Source organism: Nesoenas mayeri (assembly GCF_963082525.1).
Source record: "Nesoenas mayeri genome assembly, chromosome: 20".
Classification (NCBI taxonomy): domain Eukaryota; kingdom Metazoa; phylum Chordata; class Aves; order Columbiformes; family Columbidae; genus Nesoenas; species Nesoenas mayeri.
In genome coordinates, this window is record NC_137569.1 from 10392192 (window position 1) to 10407475 (window position 15284).

The 15284-nt window shown below is 50.6% G+C and overlaps 1 protein-coding gene across 1 annotated transcript in view; it reads left to right on the plus strand.

The window, feature by feature from the left end:
- Positions 1–15284, plus strand: part of TSPOAP1 (TSPO associated protein 1) — a gene marked incomplete at its 5' end in the record, with an annotated part of 74491 nt that overhangs the window by 45397 nt on the left and 13810 nt on the right. The window contains 9 exons of the mRNA XM_080357367.1: positions 86–237; positions 2095–2688; positions 5629–5931; positions 6673–6852; positions 10487–11611; positions 12219–12345; positions 12435–12586; positions 12768–12936; positions 15137–15208. Of these exons, the coding sequence (XP_080213493.1) occupies positions 86–237; positions 2095–2688; positions 5629–5931; positions 6673–6852; positions 10487–11611; positions 12219–12345; positions 12435–12586; positions 12768–12936; positions 15137–15208 (2874 nt within the window). The remainder of the gene's footprint in view (positions 1–85; positions 238–2094; positions 2689–5628; positions 5932–6672; positions 6853–10486; positions 11612–12218; positions 12346–12434; positions 12587–12767; positions 12937–15136; positions 15209–15284) is intronic.

Genomic DNA, 15284 nt, shown 5'->3' on the forward strand with positions numbered 1-15284 from the left:
GAGTTTTCTCTTTGATTCTAATCAGGGTTTAGTTTAGCTCTGTGCTGTGGTGAGGTAAGAAGAAAATCTGTTTGGTCTCTCGCAGGCACACCTGATGCTCCTTTGGATGTCCAGGTAGAAGCTGGTCCCTCACCAGGTATCCTCGTGATCAGCTGGTTACCCGTCACCATCGATGCCGAAGGATCTTCCAATGGAGTTCGAGTCACTGGTTACGCGGTGTACGCGGATGGACAGAAGGTATCGTGCTGACACTGGGCGAGGTTGGCGTTGTTTAAGAGGATGGACCAGACTCTGTTCAGTGGTGCCCAACGCCAGGGTGAGGGACAACGGGCACAGACTGAAACACAGGAGGCTCCATGTGAACATGAGCAGAAACTTGTTTGCTGGGAGGTGCCAGAGCCTGGCCCAGGCTGCCCAGAGCGGGTGTGGAGTCTCCTGCTCTGAGACATTCAAACCGCCTGGACCCACCTGTGTGATCTGCTCTGTGACCCTGCGTGAGCAGGGCTGGGCTGGGGATCGGCAGAGCTCCTGCAGCCCAGCCAGCCTGGGGTTCTGGGTTCATGTGGGGACTGGAGGCTGGTGCAGGGACAGGGGCTCCAGACTTGGACAGCAGCTGGTGTCTGAACCAGTCAGCCCCAACTCGTGGTGAATATTAATACCACCGGGGTGCTCCTGTGACCGAGCAGGCCTGAGAAGCACTTTGTGTGTTTGGGAGAGGTAAAGAAAAAGGAAGAAAAAGGTCTTTTCTAATAAATACATCATTAGTATGGTGTGTGGGGACCAGCTTGGCTGCAGGTTGGTATCGTACAGACTGGGAGATGCTGAGTAAGAGACACAGTTACAGCAGAACACAACTATGGTGGTTGAACAGTGTTTCGTGCTGGCATCAGTAAGGACATTTTTTGTTCCTCATTAGAGGGCTTAGTTTCTTAATTTGCTTCTAAGCTCTTTAGCACATAGTAGCGATTCCTTGCCGTTGGCTAACTTTCCTGGGTATTTTTAATGGTGGTACTACAGTGTCTTCCTTCTGCCAGGTTCTTGGTGCGTCCATCTGAAACACAGGTGGGGAGGAAGTGCAATGACACTATTGGTGCCAATAAACCTTGGGAAAGCTACTGAATAAGCTCATCTCTGTCAGCGGTGTTATACCCAGAGACTGTGGTTTGGTTAAAATGAAGAGCAATTAAAAGTGCTGCTTTTTCAAAACAAATTTTCCCATGCTCTCCGTGTAGGCGATGGATAGCGACAAAAAAACAGAGATGGTAGAAAATACAGAAAAATTGTGACTGTGTGGCAAAACACAGAGAAATATGGAAAAGTTTCAAAATGCTTGGTCCACTAAGAATGGTGTGAGAAGACAATGACAGTCCTTGGCGTGGAAAGGAATGATATCAGAGAAGGGACAATGCTTGGGCTGTTTGCCCACCAGAAAAGACATCAGTCCAGGACAAGTACACAGCCTTGCCCCCACTGGGGCTTGTCTTGGGACTGCAAGGGGTGAAGTGTAGTTCAGCCCTTTCTTAAATTAGGTACAGGCGAAGGGAGAGGTGTACAGACACCCCAGGGGCCGGTATGAATACTGATAAAGAACCTCCAAGGATATTCTGTATTAAAAGTGGCCTGTGGTCTTCTACACGCACGATGTTGTGCTGTTGGCCATGGAAGGGAGAAGGCACAGCTGTGTGAAGGAGCACACTGCAAAACTGTGGCGCCCTGGGGATGATTGCTCTTTTATCATGGAAATGCTTTTTCTCCTGCACAGGTCAAAAAAGAAGGATGCTGGGAAGGCAGGCAAAAGGGAAGCCAAAAAAAGGGATGACCTTTTAAAGCGTGGGGAGCAAGGGGAGTTAAAACATGAAGTAGGAAGGAATATAGTTGTATTTTATAGAATATCCAGTTTCTCAAATGATTGTGCTAACAGTTTCTCTTTACTGTTCATTCTTCCCTGATATTGAGAGGGAGAGTGGAAATTCTGCATGTCTGCTTTCAAGAGCTTTGGGGTCTGTTGTAACTTTGGCTTTGGGAATTGTCATTTTTAGAAGGGCTGAGATGTGCACAATAAATAATTGCTCGCTGTTTTTTTTCTGCTTCCAGGCAATAGAAGTTACTTCTCCAACAGCTGGGAGTGTCCTGGTGGACCTGGCCCAGCTTCAGATGTTCCAGGTGTGCCGGGAGGTTTCTGTGAGAACGATGTCTCTGTATGGGGAGTCAGTGGACTCAGTTCCAGCCCAGATTTCCTCAGTCTTGCTGCGAACCTCCCAGCGCTCTTCACCTTCCCGTTCTGCTCTTTCTACCACTTTTACCTCTCGACCGCCCCGTGGAGAACCCAGGGGCTCTCTGCCTGCACGCAGCCCACCCACGCACCAGGCAGCCGCGCTCCTGCTCCAGCAGAAAGCTCCCACTGATAACTCAGATGCCAAATTGACTGATCCCCCCTCCAGCCACAACGGCTCAGCGCCGTCTCTGCCAGAGAAAGCCTCTTCGCCATCGCACCTCTCCTCTCCTGGTGCTTCCTTGGTGCAGGTTTCAGGCGCTTCCCCACAGGGATCAGATGCTGCACGAGACAAGAAATGCCTGAGTGTGCCTCCTCAGCAAGCCGGCGGCACCGTGCTCCCCGCCGAGGGCACAGAGCCCATCCCTTCGAGGAATGCAGAATTGCAAGGCCTGGGCAAAGGGACAGAGGTGCAAGTGAGTTTATTGATCCATCCCATGCGCAGTATCATGTGTGCTGGGAAGGAGAATGAATAGTTTTGGGGAATGGAGTGAAATCCCACTGAGCATCTTGGTATGACACACCTTTGTGCAGTGGTTGTCAACCCAGCAGGGAGAACTGACTGCTGTGGTGGACCTGGAAGAGCAGGTGAAGCTCATTGCTTGATGTGTGCAAGCAGATCAGGAGCAGAGTCCGGAAAGCAGGAATTTGTCAGAGATTGAAGGTGGAAAGCATGTTCCCGGTGATGGTGATGTCAGGGCTGGTCTGACATTGCTGCGCTCTCTGCTTGAAGGGCTCTTCTCCAGTCTCATGGGCTTGCACAAGGCAGAGTTGGCACTTGGGCACAACGGTGTCTTAGTGACCTGCATGACAAGGTAGCCTGTGTGGAGAAGAACTGGCAAGCTGTCACACCGTTTGGAATTTGGAGTCCTGAAGGGTGGGTGAGTGATTCCAGGGCTTTTTTAGGACAGCGGGGAGGATGTCTGAGAGCCCCAGGAGAAAACACGTAGGTGGTCAGTTAGGTGATCTTTCTGTGACGAGGGGGAAGTGGGTCCTGTTGATGTGGGATGTATTGTATCAGGAAAAAGGATCTTTTTCCCATTCTGACCTTTGACATTTGAGAGAGTTGGGGCTGTTGAGCTGGAGAAGAGAAGCTAAGAGGGATCTCATCTATGGGATCAATAGCTCAGGGTGGGTGTCAGAGGCTGGACCAGACTCTGTTCAGTGGTGCCCAACACCAGGGTGAGGGGCAACGGGCACAGACTGAAACACAGGAGGCTCCATGTGAACAGGAGCAGAAACTTGTTTGCTGGGAGGTGCCAGAGCCTGGCCCAGGCTGCCCAGAGCGGGTGTGGAGTCTCCTGCTCTGAGACATTCAAACCGCCTGGACCCACCTGTGTGATCTGCTCTGTGACCCTGTGTGAGCAGGGCTGGGCTGGGGATCTGCAGAGCTCCTGCAGCCCAACCAGCCTGGGGTTCGGGGGTTCTGTGACTCAGGAGTGCTTCAAACTCTTAAATTCAGCATGTTCGTCATGACAGGGTGAGCTTGCAAAATCTCAAGGTTAGACAAAAGCGGGGAAGACTTCTAATAATTGCTAGAGCATCAGCAGCTGCGTGGGCCCAAGACCAAAGGCCAGGTGAATACACAGAAGAACTGAGATGCTGAGTCCAAAATTTCCATGATTATTCTTCAGCCCCTGGTCATTTGCTGCTCATGATACCTTTAGGTCAATTGTTGTGTTTCGTTTGCACACATTTAGACTAGTGTAGATGGCTACACAGGGGTGGGTCACTTCACCTGCTTTGTTGTCAGTGCAGTGAAATCAGCACTTCCAGGGTGTAAATCACCCTTCTTGCTTGGGATGTGTGTCCTCACTGGGCTGCCAGCAAAGAGAACAGGGCAGAAGGGCCCCAGCTGTCAGACTGAACGTGAGATCCAGACCTCTGTCCCATTCCAGCTCAGCTGGGGTAAGAGCAAAGATTGACTTTGAAATACCCTGCGTGGTAACACAAAGTGACGAAAATCACCCGAGAGGTTCAATTAAATCATGAATCTACTAAAAACCCTCAGTGGAATGACAGCAAATAGTGGTTTGGCAAAAGTTGGTAGCTGTATCATGAATCTTAGTAAGACTTTAACAACAAAACCCACAAGAGATTACTGTTATGTGCCCAGAATAAAGTTAGAAAAGAGAAATAGGAAAAGGAGGTAGGTTAAGATATGAGAAGATAGGTGAGATCTCACCACTCCATCGTTCCAGCTTGTGGTAGGTATGAAACTTCATTAATGCCATGAGGCACAGACACACACACCCCCCGTGATGAAATACACACAAACATGCCGAGTGTCCCAAGTGAGGAAGTTTTATAGCCCAGACCTTTTGCATGTGAGATAGGACAGGGCGGTTCATCTCCCTCTGCTTGCTCTTCCTGCTAATTGAGAAGATTGTTCCAGAAATGAGTAGGTGCTTGAAAAATGAGAGGAATGGTCGCGGTGCTGACCACACGTGAGTTGTTTTGTCTGTTGGGGCAGCTGGTGGTTCGTGGTTTCTCCTCGTGGTTGATTGTCCGCTAGCTGACCCATCTTGGTCATCCCAATTAACCAGGAGACCTTTCTTCTTTATCTCAGAAATTTATGCCTTTGTTTGTCAAAGACCTTGAGGGGAAAATAGAGAGTGTCTGCCTTCACAGCCACCTATCTTCTCCTGCCCAAAGTTGCAAAAAACAGCTGTTAAAGGCATAAATATACCGTTGATGAGTCCTTGAGTCCTTCGTTGTGCAGAGGGTGGCAGGGTGCTCGGGGCTGTCACGACCTCTCTGCCTTTTGCCTGAGCCCAGGGGACATTTAGAAACGAGGCACTGCAGTGTCTAAATATCCCTGCCTGTCTGATCCTGTAAATATTTTCAAAGCGTGCCTAGTACCTAAGGACAAGGTTGTGCTCCGATGCAAAATGCAGCAGAGGCTGCTGTATTTTAGAGCAAGCGTTAGAGAAAGGCAAGGCTGGTGAAGTCCCATCTGCCTTCTTCCTGGGTGCCACTGCTCCATCTCCCAGGGGTTTTCTTAAGCAGCAAAGTGTACTAACTGAAAAACAGAACTTGTTATGTAGCTTGGGCTCTTCTTGCTGCTCTCAAACCAGTTCTTGTCAGCACCCCTCTGTGGCTTCTGTGAGAGCTGCAGCGGTGGAGAGCCCGTGTGTCTCCTTGCACCTAACGGCAGCGGGGATTGTTCCAGGGCTTTCCAGCCTCCCCAGCTGCAAATTCCCTGCCAAAATATTGTACACCAACTATGCAGAGTGCGGAGTGTTTCTCTTGGAGAGTTTGGGGTGTTAAGAGCCCCATTTGCTGCACAAGTACCATGGGATATCTCCCGCAGGTTTCCTTGTTCCTGGTGACCTTTGTTTTGGTTTGTTTCCCAGGTGGAACAATCCGTAACCAAAGCGCCGGAGCTGGAAAGCCCGTCTAACAGCAGTCTGAAGATACATCTGGAGACCTGCCACGCGTGCTCCGTGGACGAGTCACCAGAAGGTCCCGGTGCTGAAGGAGAAAAGGAAGCGAAGGAGCAGCACTGGAACCCAGAGCCTCTGCCCTCCCCCAGCCAGGCCGAGGGGACAGGAGACACCTCCCGAGACACAAACACGGGTGGGAGCAGCTGCCAGGACTTCCTGAGGTTGTCCTCTGGCAAGGAGGTGATGAAGGAAATGTCCAGAGTGAAACGAGAGGTTTGTTGAACCTTGGTTGAATTTCCTTGCCCATGGAGGGATGCGGGTTGTGGGTGTTACCATCTGATGCAGCGCTGTTCTTCTGCGGGCTGTAAAACACGTCTGCCAGCTTTCTGTGTCTGTGTGTCTGTACACCTATGCCAGTCGCTGCATTGGGTGCTGCCAAACTTATTTCCTGCCATACTTCAGCTATATGTGTACTAGAGAAAGGTAAAATGCTACTTTATTGCTGGAACAGAGTGCCTGAGAGGACCTTAAATTCTAATCTTTGATTCCTTTAAGGTGGGGTTAAGTTTCTTTATTAGCTCCACAGATATATCTTTATATTATGCCAATATTATGCCATTACCATCAACATCTGCTGCTTCAAATACAGTTTTTAGCCAGGCAAACCATGGGGTATTATGGCTGCTTTCCACCAAATCCAAGGGTTATTTGCTACGAGAAACCAGGTACCTTAATCCTGATACCCAAGTATTGGCCACATCAGCTGAATTAGCAACCAAGTAGAGGGGTTTGTGGTTCTCACTGTGAATTATTGACAGTGCACAGTCCTCAGAAATCTGGTCTGCAAGTCCATTATTCATGAGCGTTTCTATGTTCTTCCCTAGTCTGAGTGCTGCCCATTTTATTTCCTGCCATACTTCAGCTGTACGTGTACTAGAGAAAGGTACAATGCTGCTTTATTGCTGGAACAGAGTGCCTGGCAGGACTGAGGAAATCTGTTCTGCTTTCCAACAGCAAGAAGAAAAAATGTCTGAAATGGGAAGACGCCAGCTGACCCTTTTTGCTGAGCACAACCGTAGTTCTGACCTTTCAGATATTTTGGAAGAGGAAGAAGAAGATGAACTGTCTTCAGAAGCCCTGGAAGAGAAGAAATGGGACCAGAGGGAGCCATGTTACCAGGAAAACGGGGAGAAGGTAACTTGTAGCAGGATGATGCTTGTGGGGAGTGCCGGTGCAGCCATCCCATGTCATCAGCTCACAGGAGGAGATGCTGGTCCGTGCTTGGCAGAGTTCCTACCTGCTCTGCTTTTACTCCCAGTGTTGCCTTAACCTAGTGAAAATGCAAGTTCTTTGTGAGAAGGAAAGGTGTTTATCTGTAATTAAGGTACTCAGGGTTTAGTTAGTTGGAAGACCACACAAAATGTAATGTGAACTTCAGAACTTGGGGTTAAAAATCAGTCCTATTGATCAAGTTCTTAACATAAACATTGGGCACACAGGAATCCGTGAAGTCCACCTGTCTGTAGATCTTGTACCGACCCAGCGCTGGGCCCTTGTGGCCAGGAAGCCAATGGTACCTGGGGTGGGTTAGAAGGGGGTGGTCAGTGGGTCAGAGAGGTTCTCCTGCCCCTCTGCTCTGCCCTGGGGAGACCACACCTGGAATATTGTGTCCAGTTGTGGCTCCTCAGCTCCAGCAGGACAGGGAACTGCTGGAGAGAGTCCAGCGCAGCCACCAAGATGCTGCAGGGAGTGGAGCATCTCCCGTGTGAGGAAAGGCTGAGGGAGCTGAGGCTCTGGAGCTGGACAAGAGGAGACTGAGGGGTGACTCATTCATGAGGATCAATATGGAAAGGGGCAGTGTCAGGAGGATGGAGCCAGGCTCTTCTGGTGACAACCAGTGACAGGACAAGGGGCGATGGGTGCAAACTGGAACGCAAGAGGTTCCACTTAAATTTGAGAAGAAACTCTTTCCCGGTGAGGGCGGCAGAGCCTGGCCCAGGCTGCCCAGGGGGTTGTGGAGTCTCCTTCTGTGCAGACATTCCAACCCGCCTGGACACCTTCCTGTGTAACCTCATCTGGGTGTTCCTGCTCCATGGGGGGATTGCACTGGATGAGCTTTCCAGGTCCCTTCAACCCCTGATATTCTGGGATTCTGTGATTTTTTTCTCCTAAAGCAAACCAGGCACATATTATTTTGGCCTCGGCCCTGCCAGCCCTCCTGACAGTGGATAACTTAGTGCAGATGATTTTGCTGAGACCTTGGTGCTCCTGGGAGGAACGGGCGGCTTGTAGGAGCGCAGCCCTGGCTCCGCCGTTCAGGTGTCACGTGTGAGGAAATACCAGTTGAGCTGAACTATGAGTGATCACATTAATTCATGTTATGAGTTCATACAGTTAAAGGTAGTTAGTGCGTTAAATGCATCTGCAGTGGGTAACATGCTTAAAACTGCCTGACTGAAAGTGTGATATGATCGTACAAGTTACGGCAGTTGAGGTGAATATGCAGGAGGGAAAGTATTAAGCTTGGATGCCTGAGAAATTTGAAACTTTTTCATGAGATGTGATATGCCTGTAAACAAGAAAGCACCCTAATTTATTTCATGTGACCAAAGAACATCTCTAGGTTGTTGACGCTGCCCAGTGTGGCACAGATGGGTTGGATCTGGTGAACATTAGGGGGTTATGATGAATCTGGAGGAAATTTGCTGCTGCTGCTTTCCCCTCCTGAGGTGGGTTCTGTCCTGGTTCGGAGGTTGGACGTGCAGCGTCAGGAGCGCCTGGCGGCTGGAGGTGCTGGGGCTGCCTGGGAAGTGCTTGCACTGCAAAACAATGGAAGAGAAACAGTTTCCCTGGAAGCTGCAAGGAGGAAATGAGCACAGTGAGGAATGCCATGCTTTGGCTCTTCTTCCTGGATGTTTTATTGGCCGGAATGTTGTTGGTTTGAGGGTTTTTTTTCTGAAAAACCAAAACCCCATGCACATCCTACTGGGGTGAGCAAACTGGTGCTGCTTGAGCTGCTAAAGCACCTGTTTTCCATTCTGGCGGTGACGAGTCGATGTGAGCAGGACAAGATGGGAGAGGGCAGCAGGGGCAGGAGCTTTAGGGCGCTGAGCTCCCGGTGCTGTTCAGGATGCAGAGGATGTGGCTGAAGTGATCAGGCCTTAGCAGCACTGCTTTCCAGAATTCTGCATATTTAGTGACCTTTTGGGTTACCTCAAAACACCTCAGCCAACTCTTTCAGGATTTGGCGGGTGAAAGAATGGAGGGGTGAAGCGTTTAACCTCAAATAAGTTGTTTAATTTCTGAAACCATTTATTATATTAAAACTCAAAAGCAAAACCCACGACTTTGTAAACAGCTAAAGGAGGTTGTATTGGACTTACTTTGTGGTTGCATTTGTAAATTCTGCATATTACTAATTTGCGCTAACGACGTAGGAGCCAGGAGCACGTGTCCTGTAAAGGGAGTTTGAGCAAGCTGAGCTTGTTTGGTCCAGCCAAGATGAGGCAAATGGGACATTTAGTAGCTGCCTATAGCTGTTTGAAGGCTGCTGGAAAGGGTGAGGGAGCCAAAGACTTCTTGTTCATGGCAGATGATATAAAAAGAGTCTGGAGTCCTGAGCTGCTGTTTGGGAGGTTCCTGTTGGAGGTGAGTACAAACTTCTTTCCCAGGGACAGTCCCCAGAGAGGTGGGGAATCTCCGATCTTTGGTGTTTTCAAACCTTAGATAAGCAAAGACACTGGTTTACTGTTGGCAACAGTCCTGCTGCAATTAGGAGATTGAACTGGGGACCTCTGTAGGTCCATTCAGCTAATTATAAATATCATTCGAGACGAGTTGTTGCTTGGAAAAAGTTATGGAGGTTGGAATAATCAACAGGCAGCTTACAACTGCGTTTCTTTCCCCACTGTGGTTCAGTTTTTGATGATCTCTGAACAGGCCTGCTCGTGCCTGTAGCTTAAAACATCGGTAGCTACAAATGCTTTGTAAAGTATTTGTAAATGTTTTTAGAACATGTCATGATATAAGTTACCAGAAAAGTTGAGCACGAGTCCTCCAGAGGTATCTTCCAACCCAAATTACACCATCCATCTAGGATTCTGCCTTTTTATTTTAGTATAAATGTGGCAAGAGATAAAATATAAATTCTACAGTTAGTCCAAGGCAAATTTTAAAATTCAGCAGTGTTTTCCCAACAATTTCCTGTAACCTGCTGGTCTCTTAACCAGCTGCAATGAAACACGTGTCTGTGGGCGCCCTTTGAGGTAAAGGGTTTATATGTGTTTACGTGGCAGCTCTGCTCACCTGGATTCTCAGTGCAGTTTGCTGGAGCTGGACGGTGCCGTGATGGGAAGGGCTGAGGGAAGGTGCATTGCTGCGCAGGGTCACCTCCTGTTCCAGTGCAGGGACGGGGGTGTGGGGGCTCCTGTGGGACTCATCCCTGCCAAGGGAGGAACCAGCAGCTCCGGCGTGAGCAGCCGTGGAGGAACCTGCTCCTTCCTGACATCCCAGAGCTGTGGGGAGCGCAGCGGGCAGGACGAAGGTGCTGCAGGTAGAGTGTGCAGAGGCAGAGCCTGGCAGGGAGCTCTCCATGCATTGGCCTTTCTCGCTTTCCGCTGCATTGCTGGTTCATCTGATTGTCTTTTGCCAGGAGACCCATTGCTCTCTCTTGCTTCCTACCCTTGCTTGGCTGCAGACCACAGTCGCCGCTCCATCCTGCTGTGCTGGGAGGGAATCAGCTGTAACTTTGCCTCTTTTTAATGTTTGTTTCCTCTCTTTTTTTCCTCTGCTTGTCCTGGCTGTGGCTTTTCTCGGGGGCTGGGTACAGATGGATCTTTGTGATACTGACAGTGACGAGGAGATTCTGGAGAGGATACTAGAGCTGCCGCTTCAGAAGAACCACAGCAAGAAATTGTTCAGCATCCCTGAAGTGACTGAGGATGAGGATGAAGATGAGGATGAGAGGTGTGTTACAGAGGAAAAGGCAGAGCTGCAAGACTCCTCAGGAACACTTACCTACCCTTCAGGAAGGACAGAGAAGCCACTCAGCATCAAGGAGCCATTTGTAAAGGCAGGTGGGAGTAACACCCCCATGGATCCGTCTGCTCAGAGTCCACGGGAGGAGCGTGGTGATAAGGAGAGTGGAGGGGACGGCAACCATGCGAATCCTGCCTTTGTCCAGCCCACCTGGAGTCAGAAGAAAGCAAACTGGAACTGGGGTTACCAGGAGAACGATCCGAAGTCTGGGTCTGGGACAAGTCCCGCCAGGAGCAAGAAGAAGGGAAATAATTATCGAGAGAAGGTCCGGAATCGGCCTGAGATGAGTAGGAAGAGACAGAATGATTTAACAGAGCACTGCAGTCGTCTGCTGGGCAACTGCGGCCAGATGGGAGGCGGGTTGTACAGAGCTCCAAGCCTCAGGGAAGAGCTGAACATTGTGAGCAGCGCTGGCGGTAAGGAGGGGTTTGATATGTACAGTCGTGCCAGACAAGGCGCCTTACGAAAAAATCACAAGAAAGTGGTTTCAAGGTTTGCAGAACCTGCTGGGAGGGCAACACACTGCTCCAGCCCCAGGAGCCTGGAAATAGACATTGAATATGACTCCGAAGATGATCAGGATTCGAGCTGCGCATCGCCCCCTGAGAGCAGGCTGTGGCCAGAAAGGTCCCAGAGCTGCCAGAGGGACTGGAGCGATTGCTCTGGTCAGTCCGAGGTTGCCCACACGGGTGGCAGAAGGGACCCAACCAGACTGGAGACGGTGGAAGAGCAGAGGATGGAGTGGGCTGGGTCTCCAAGCCAGCGCCTGCGGTTCTTCTGCCGGGAGAAGGAAGCCCTGAGGTGTGAGAGCAGTTCGGAGGAGCAGGGCTGGGAGCTGGACTGTAAGTCACCTGGCTGGAGAAAGAGGCTCGAACATCCTTCGAAGGGGATACATAGCACCTCCTTGCACAAAAGGGTTGGGTGACTTTTCCTATTCTGGCTTTGAAGCAGCTTGCAGTGGTGTGAGCTTCCCTCTGCTTCCCTGGCCTGCCTGTATCCTGCTTTGTTCAATGTTGTTCAGAGAAAGGACCCTCCTTTAGGATTGTCTGGAAGAATATGTGAGAGATGCGGTAGTTCTGTGCTGCTCCGTGGCTTTTCTTGTATTAGCGCTTCTGCTTTTCCTGCTGAATGACCAAGTGTCACCGATGCAGTATTCCTTTTTGCACTGTGTCTTCCTCCCCATGTCAGGAGGCTGTGGGACCCAAATGAAAATCCTTGGTGAAATAAGCTGATTTGGGCCAGCTTTGTGTAGATGATGACTGTCACATCATTGCTCCCCTCAAAACGCCCTTTTCCTGCATCCTCACGCTCCCCAAGGGGGTTGTGAGGGGCCGGTCCGGCTGGCTGCCCGAATTTAATTCTGTTTTCCACCTCCCTTGGTATTTCCAGCTCTCGAGTGTCCCTGAAGAGGAATGTTGCATTTGGATGCGCTGCTCTTTGTGGAGTGCGTTTGGGCTGAGCGCTGGCCGGGCGAGGCGCAGGGCAGGGGCTGCTGCTTAACTCTGTGCTGGTTCCTGTTGCAGGCGCCCGGTCACAAAGATCCCAGGGGCCAGGAGCTGCCCGGCGCAGCCGCCTGGCAGGGGCCCAGCAGGAGACAGAACAAGAGCTTGAGAAGAAGCCAAACGCAGAAACCTTTGCTCTCTAGTCCAGGTGAGCGGGCTGGGGGGGATGCTGGTAGGTGCGTTTGGGCCGGGGAACGGAGCTGACGTTATCTCTGGTGTGCCCTTGTCTGCGCACAGGTCCTCCAAGGAGCACGGCTTCAGAAACCTCAATTAAAGATGATGACATTCGAATATTTGTGGCTCTCTTTGACTATGATCCTGTTTCTATGTCTCCTAACCCTGATGCGGCAGAAGAGGAGCTCCCGTTTAAGGAGGGGCAGATCCTGAAAGTAAGCGCACACCTCACTGAGCATCTTCTGCTCTGTATAGATCCATCTGTGTTCAGGGACACCCTAGACCTTGGGAGGCAGAGCCTCCTTCATCTCGGGAGTTTCCTTAGCGTCCCTTTCTCCTGTCTCTGTACGTCTCAGTCCATGGAGCATCAACAGTCTCTGGCCTTTTCCCTCACAGGTGTGTGGAGACAAGGATGCTGATGGCTTTTACAGGGGGGAATCTGCAGGAAGGGAGGGATATATCCCCTGTAACATGGTGTCTGAAGTCCAGGTGGAGAATAATGAAATCAAGAAGCAGCTCCTAAAGCAAGGATTCCTTCCTGCTGACAGACCAATGGAGAGCATAGGTACTATATGTCCTTTATGTGTCTGCCGTGCTATGGCCAGTGTATTTCTTGGCTGAAATGTGGAAAGCTCAGTTGTGCTGTCAAACTTTGTGGCCAGTGGAGCCCCCCGCCCCCAGAATTATCTCTAAGGGTGGTCCCTGGGATCTGAAGGCTTGTTTAGTGGCTGTTGCAGTAGCAAGGAGGGAGGTCTCGATGCATGAGGGAGGCAGATGTTCCAAGGTGTCAGTTCTACCTGTCTCTGCTGCAGCACAGCACTGCCCGCGGCTGCTGTACTCAGCACGGAGTGTGAGCGAGGCTGATCTGCACTAGAGAAGGGCAAACAAAAAAGTTTGAAGGGCAGCTGAAGAATGTGAGTGAGAGTTTTCACTTCTGTGTTCTCTTCTTTGTTTTGCAAGTCTGTAATGGAACCCATAGAATCACAGAACAGTTTGTGTTGAAGGGCCCTTCCCAGCTCCCCCAGTGCCCCTCTGCCATGAGCAGGGACATCTGCACCAGCTCAGGGTGCTCAGAGCCCCGTCCAGCCTGGCCTGGGATGTCTCCAGGGATGGTTCAGCCACCACCTCTCTGGCCAACCTGGGCCAGGCTCTCACCACCCTCAAGGCAACAATTCCTTCCTCATGTCCAGCTTGAATCTCCCTCCTTTAGTTTAAAACCATTGCCCTTTGTCCTATCACAGCCTTCTCTGGGATGTGCAGCCACCAGAGTTTGGACTGAATTAGAATTCCAGAATCATTTTGGTAGGAAGAGACCCTGAAGACCATGGAGTCCAACCATAACCCACCCCTGGCACTGCCCCATGTCCTGAGAACCTCATGTCCGTCTGTCCAGCCCTCCAGGGATGGTGACTCCAGCACTGCCCTGGGCAGCCTGTTCCAATGCCCCACAGCCCTTTGGGGAAGAAATTGTTCCGAATAAGGAAAAATTGGGCTGCAGTTCAGAGGCTGCGAGCTGCCCCGAGACTAGTGGCAACATATTGGTGGCCCAGGGCCTGTCCCTTATCCCTCCTGTCTCTCATCCTGCACCTCTGTGTACTCTTTGCTACTGCTTGTTAAAACCAGAGGAAATTCTTGTTTTGGCTGAGCGCTGTTCCCCCACCAGTTCAGCAGGTAAACCAGCCCAAGCGTGGGTCCGATGGCCCAGCTGAGCGCTGACACTGACCGAGCGTTCCGCTGCCCCTCACAAAAAACAACCAGTCCAGCAGAGAAAAAGAGAGAAAGCAGGAATCGCAGTGTTTCCATCTCCCCGCAGTGCTGACCGTGCCCAGCTCCTGCGCGGGGGTCTCTGGGAGGCTGGTCCTGGGGAGCACAGGGGTCAAAGGCACCTGTTGCTTTCACTCTGTGGCTACGTGATTTTTGGGTAGGTTTGTGTCCTTTGCCCTCTCTCATGCTAAGAAAGGAGAGATTTGAGAAAGGCTTTTTTTTCCACATTTGGGACATTCATAATGTTTCTTTTGTGTGTATCCTCTGGTGCCCAGACATGGCCGGATGCTGGTGGCCCTTGCCCCTCTGTGGATGTACAAGGCTCCCTGTCCCCTGCCCTGCTACCTCCTCTCAGAAGAACAGTAGAACTTAATGTCTCTGAGGCTTCATGAGCCGTAGTGAGTTTGGAAGTTTCCAGGAGCGTGATGGTAGTGAAAAAGATGGACTTATGTGTATGTGCAGGGAGTAAACTGTTTCCTCAGGCAGCCAGGCTGGCCGTACATCTGCTGTTTTCCTGCTGCCATAAACCAGTATTACAGCCTTGTCACTAAGAAAATGCCTTGGAGGGCTGGTCTGGGGGCTCGTCCAGCTGTGATCCTGTGCTCAGTGCAGGAGTTTTAGCCAGAGACCTCCCCAGGTCCCTTCCCACCTGAGTCTTCACCTCACTTGGCATTTTTCAGATGTTAATGGTAGAAGGTTTTATTTTATCCTTCTGATGCTGCTTGTGAAAGATAAAGTGTGGAGAAGCGGAACGTTGGATGTGTACTGTGGTGTGGCCCATGGGCATAAATACAGCATGGGTTTCTGTGTGTGTCCGGATGTGGATCAGGCCTCGTCTGACTCCACATACGGGAAGTGGAGATCAGGGCTTTGCGATGTCGCTTCCCGGGGAAGCACGTCCTGCTGCTCTGCTGCCTGGTCACTCTTCGAGATGCTTTTCACTTTATGTTCACTGTCTGTTTCTCTTGTCTATTTATTTGCTTTTTTGGATTTTTATTAAGGAAATGGCACATTTTCTTCACCTCCACGCCGCCAATCCGTCCCTCCTCCAAAACCTAGACGCTCCAAGAAAGGTCTGTGTCAGCCACTGCTTCCTCTTTGATTTTTGCTGTAGGATTACAGACTGCATTGAATTTTTACTACTTGCTT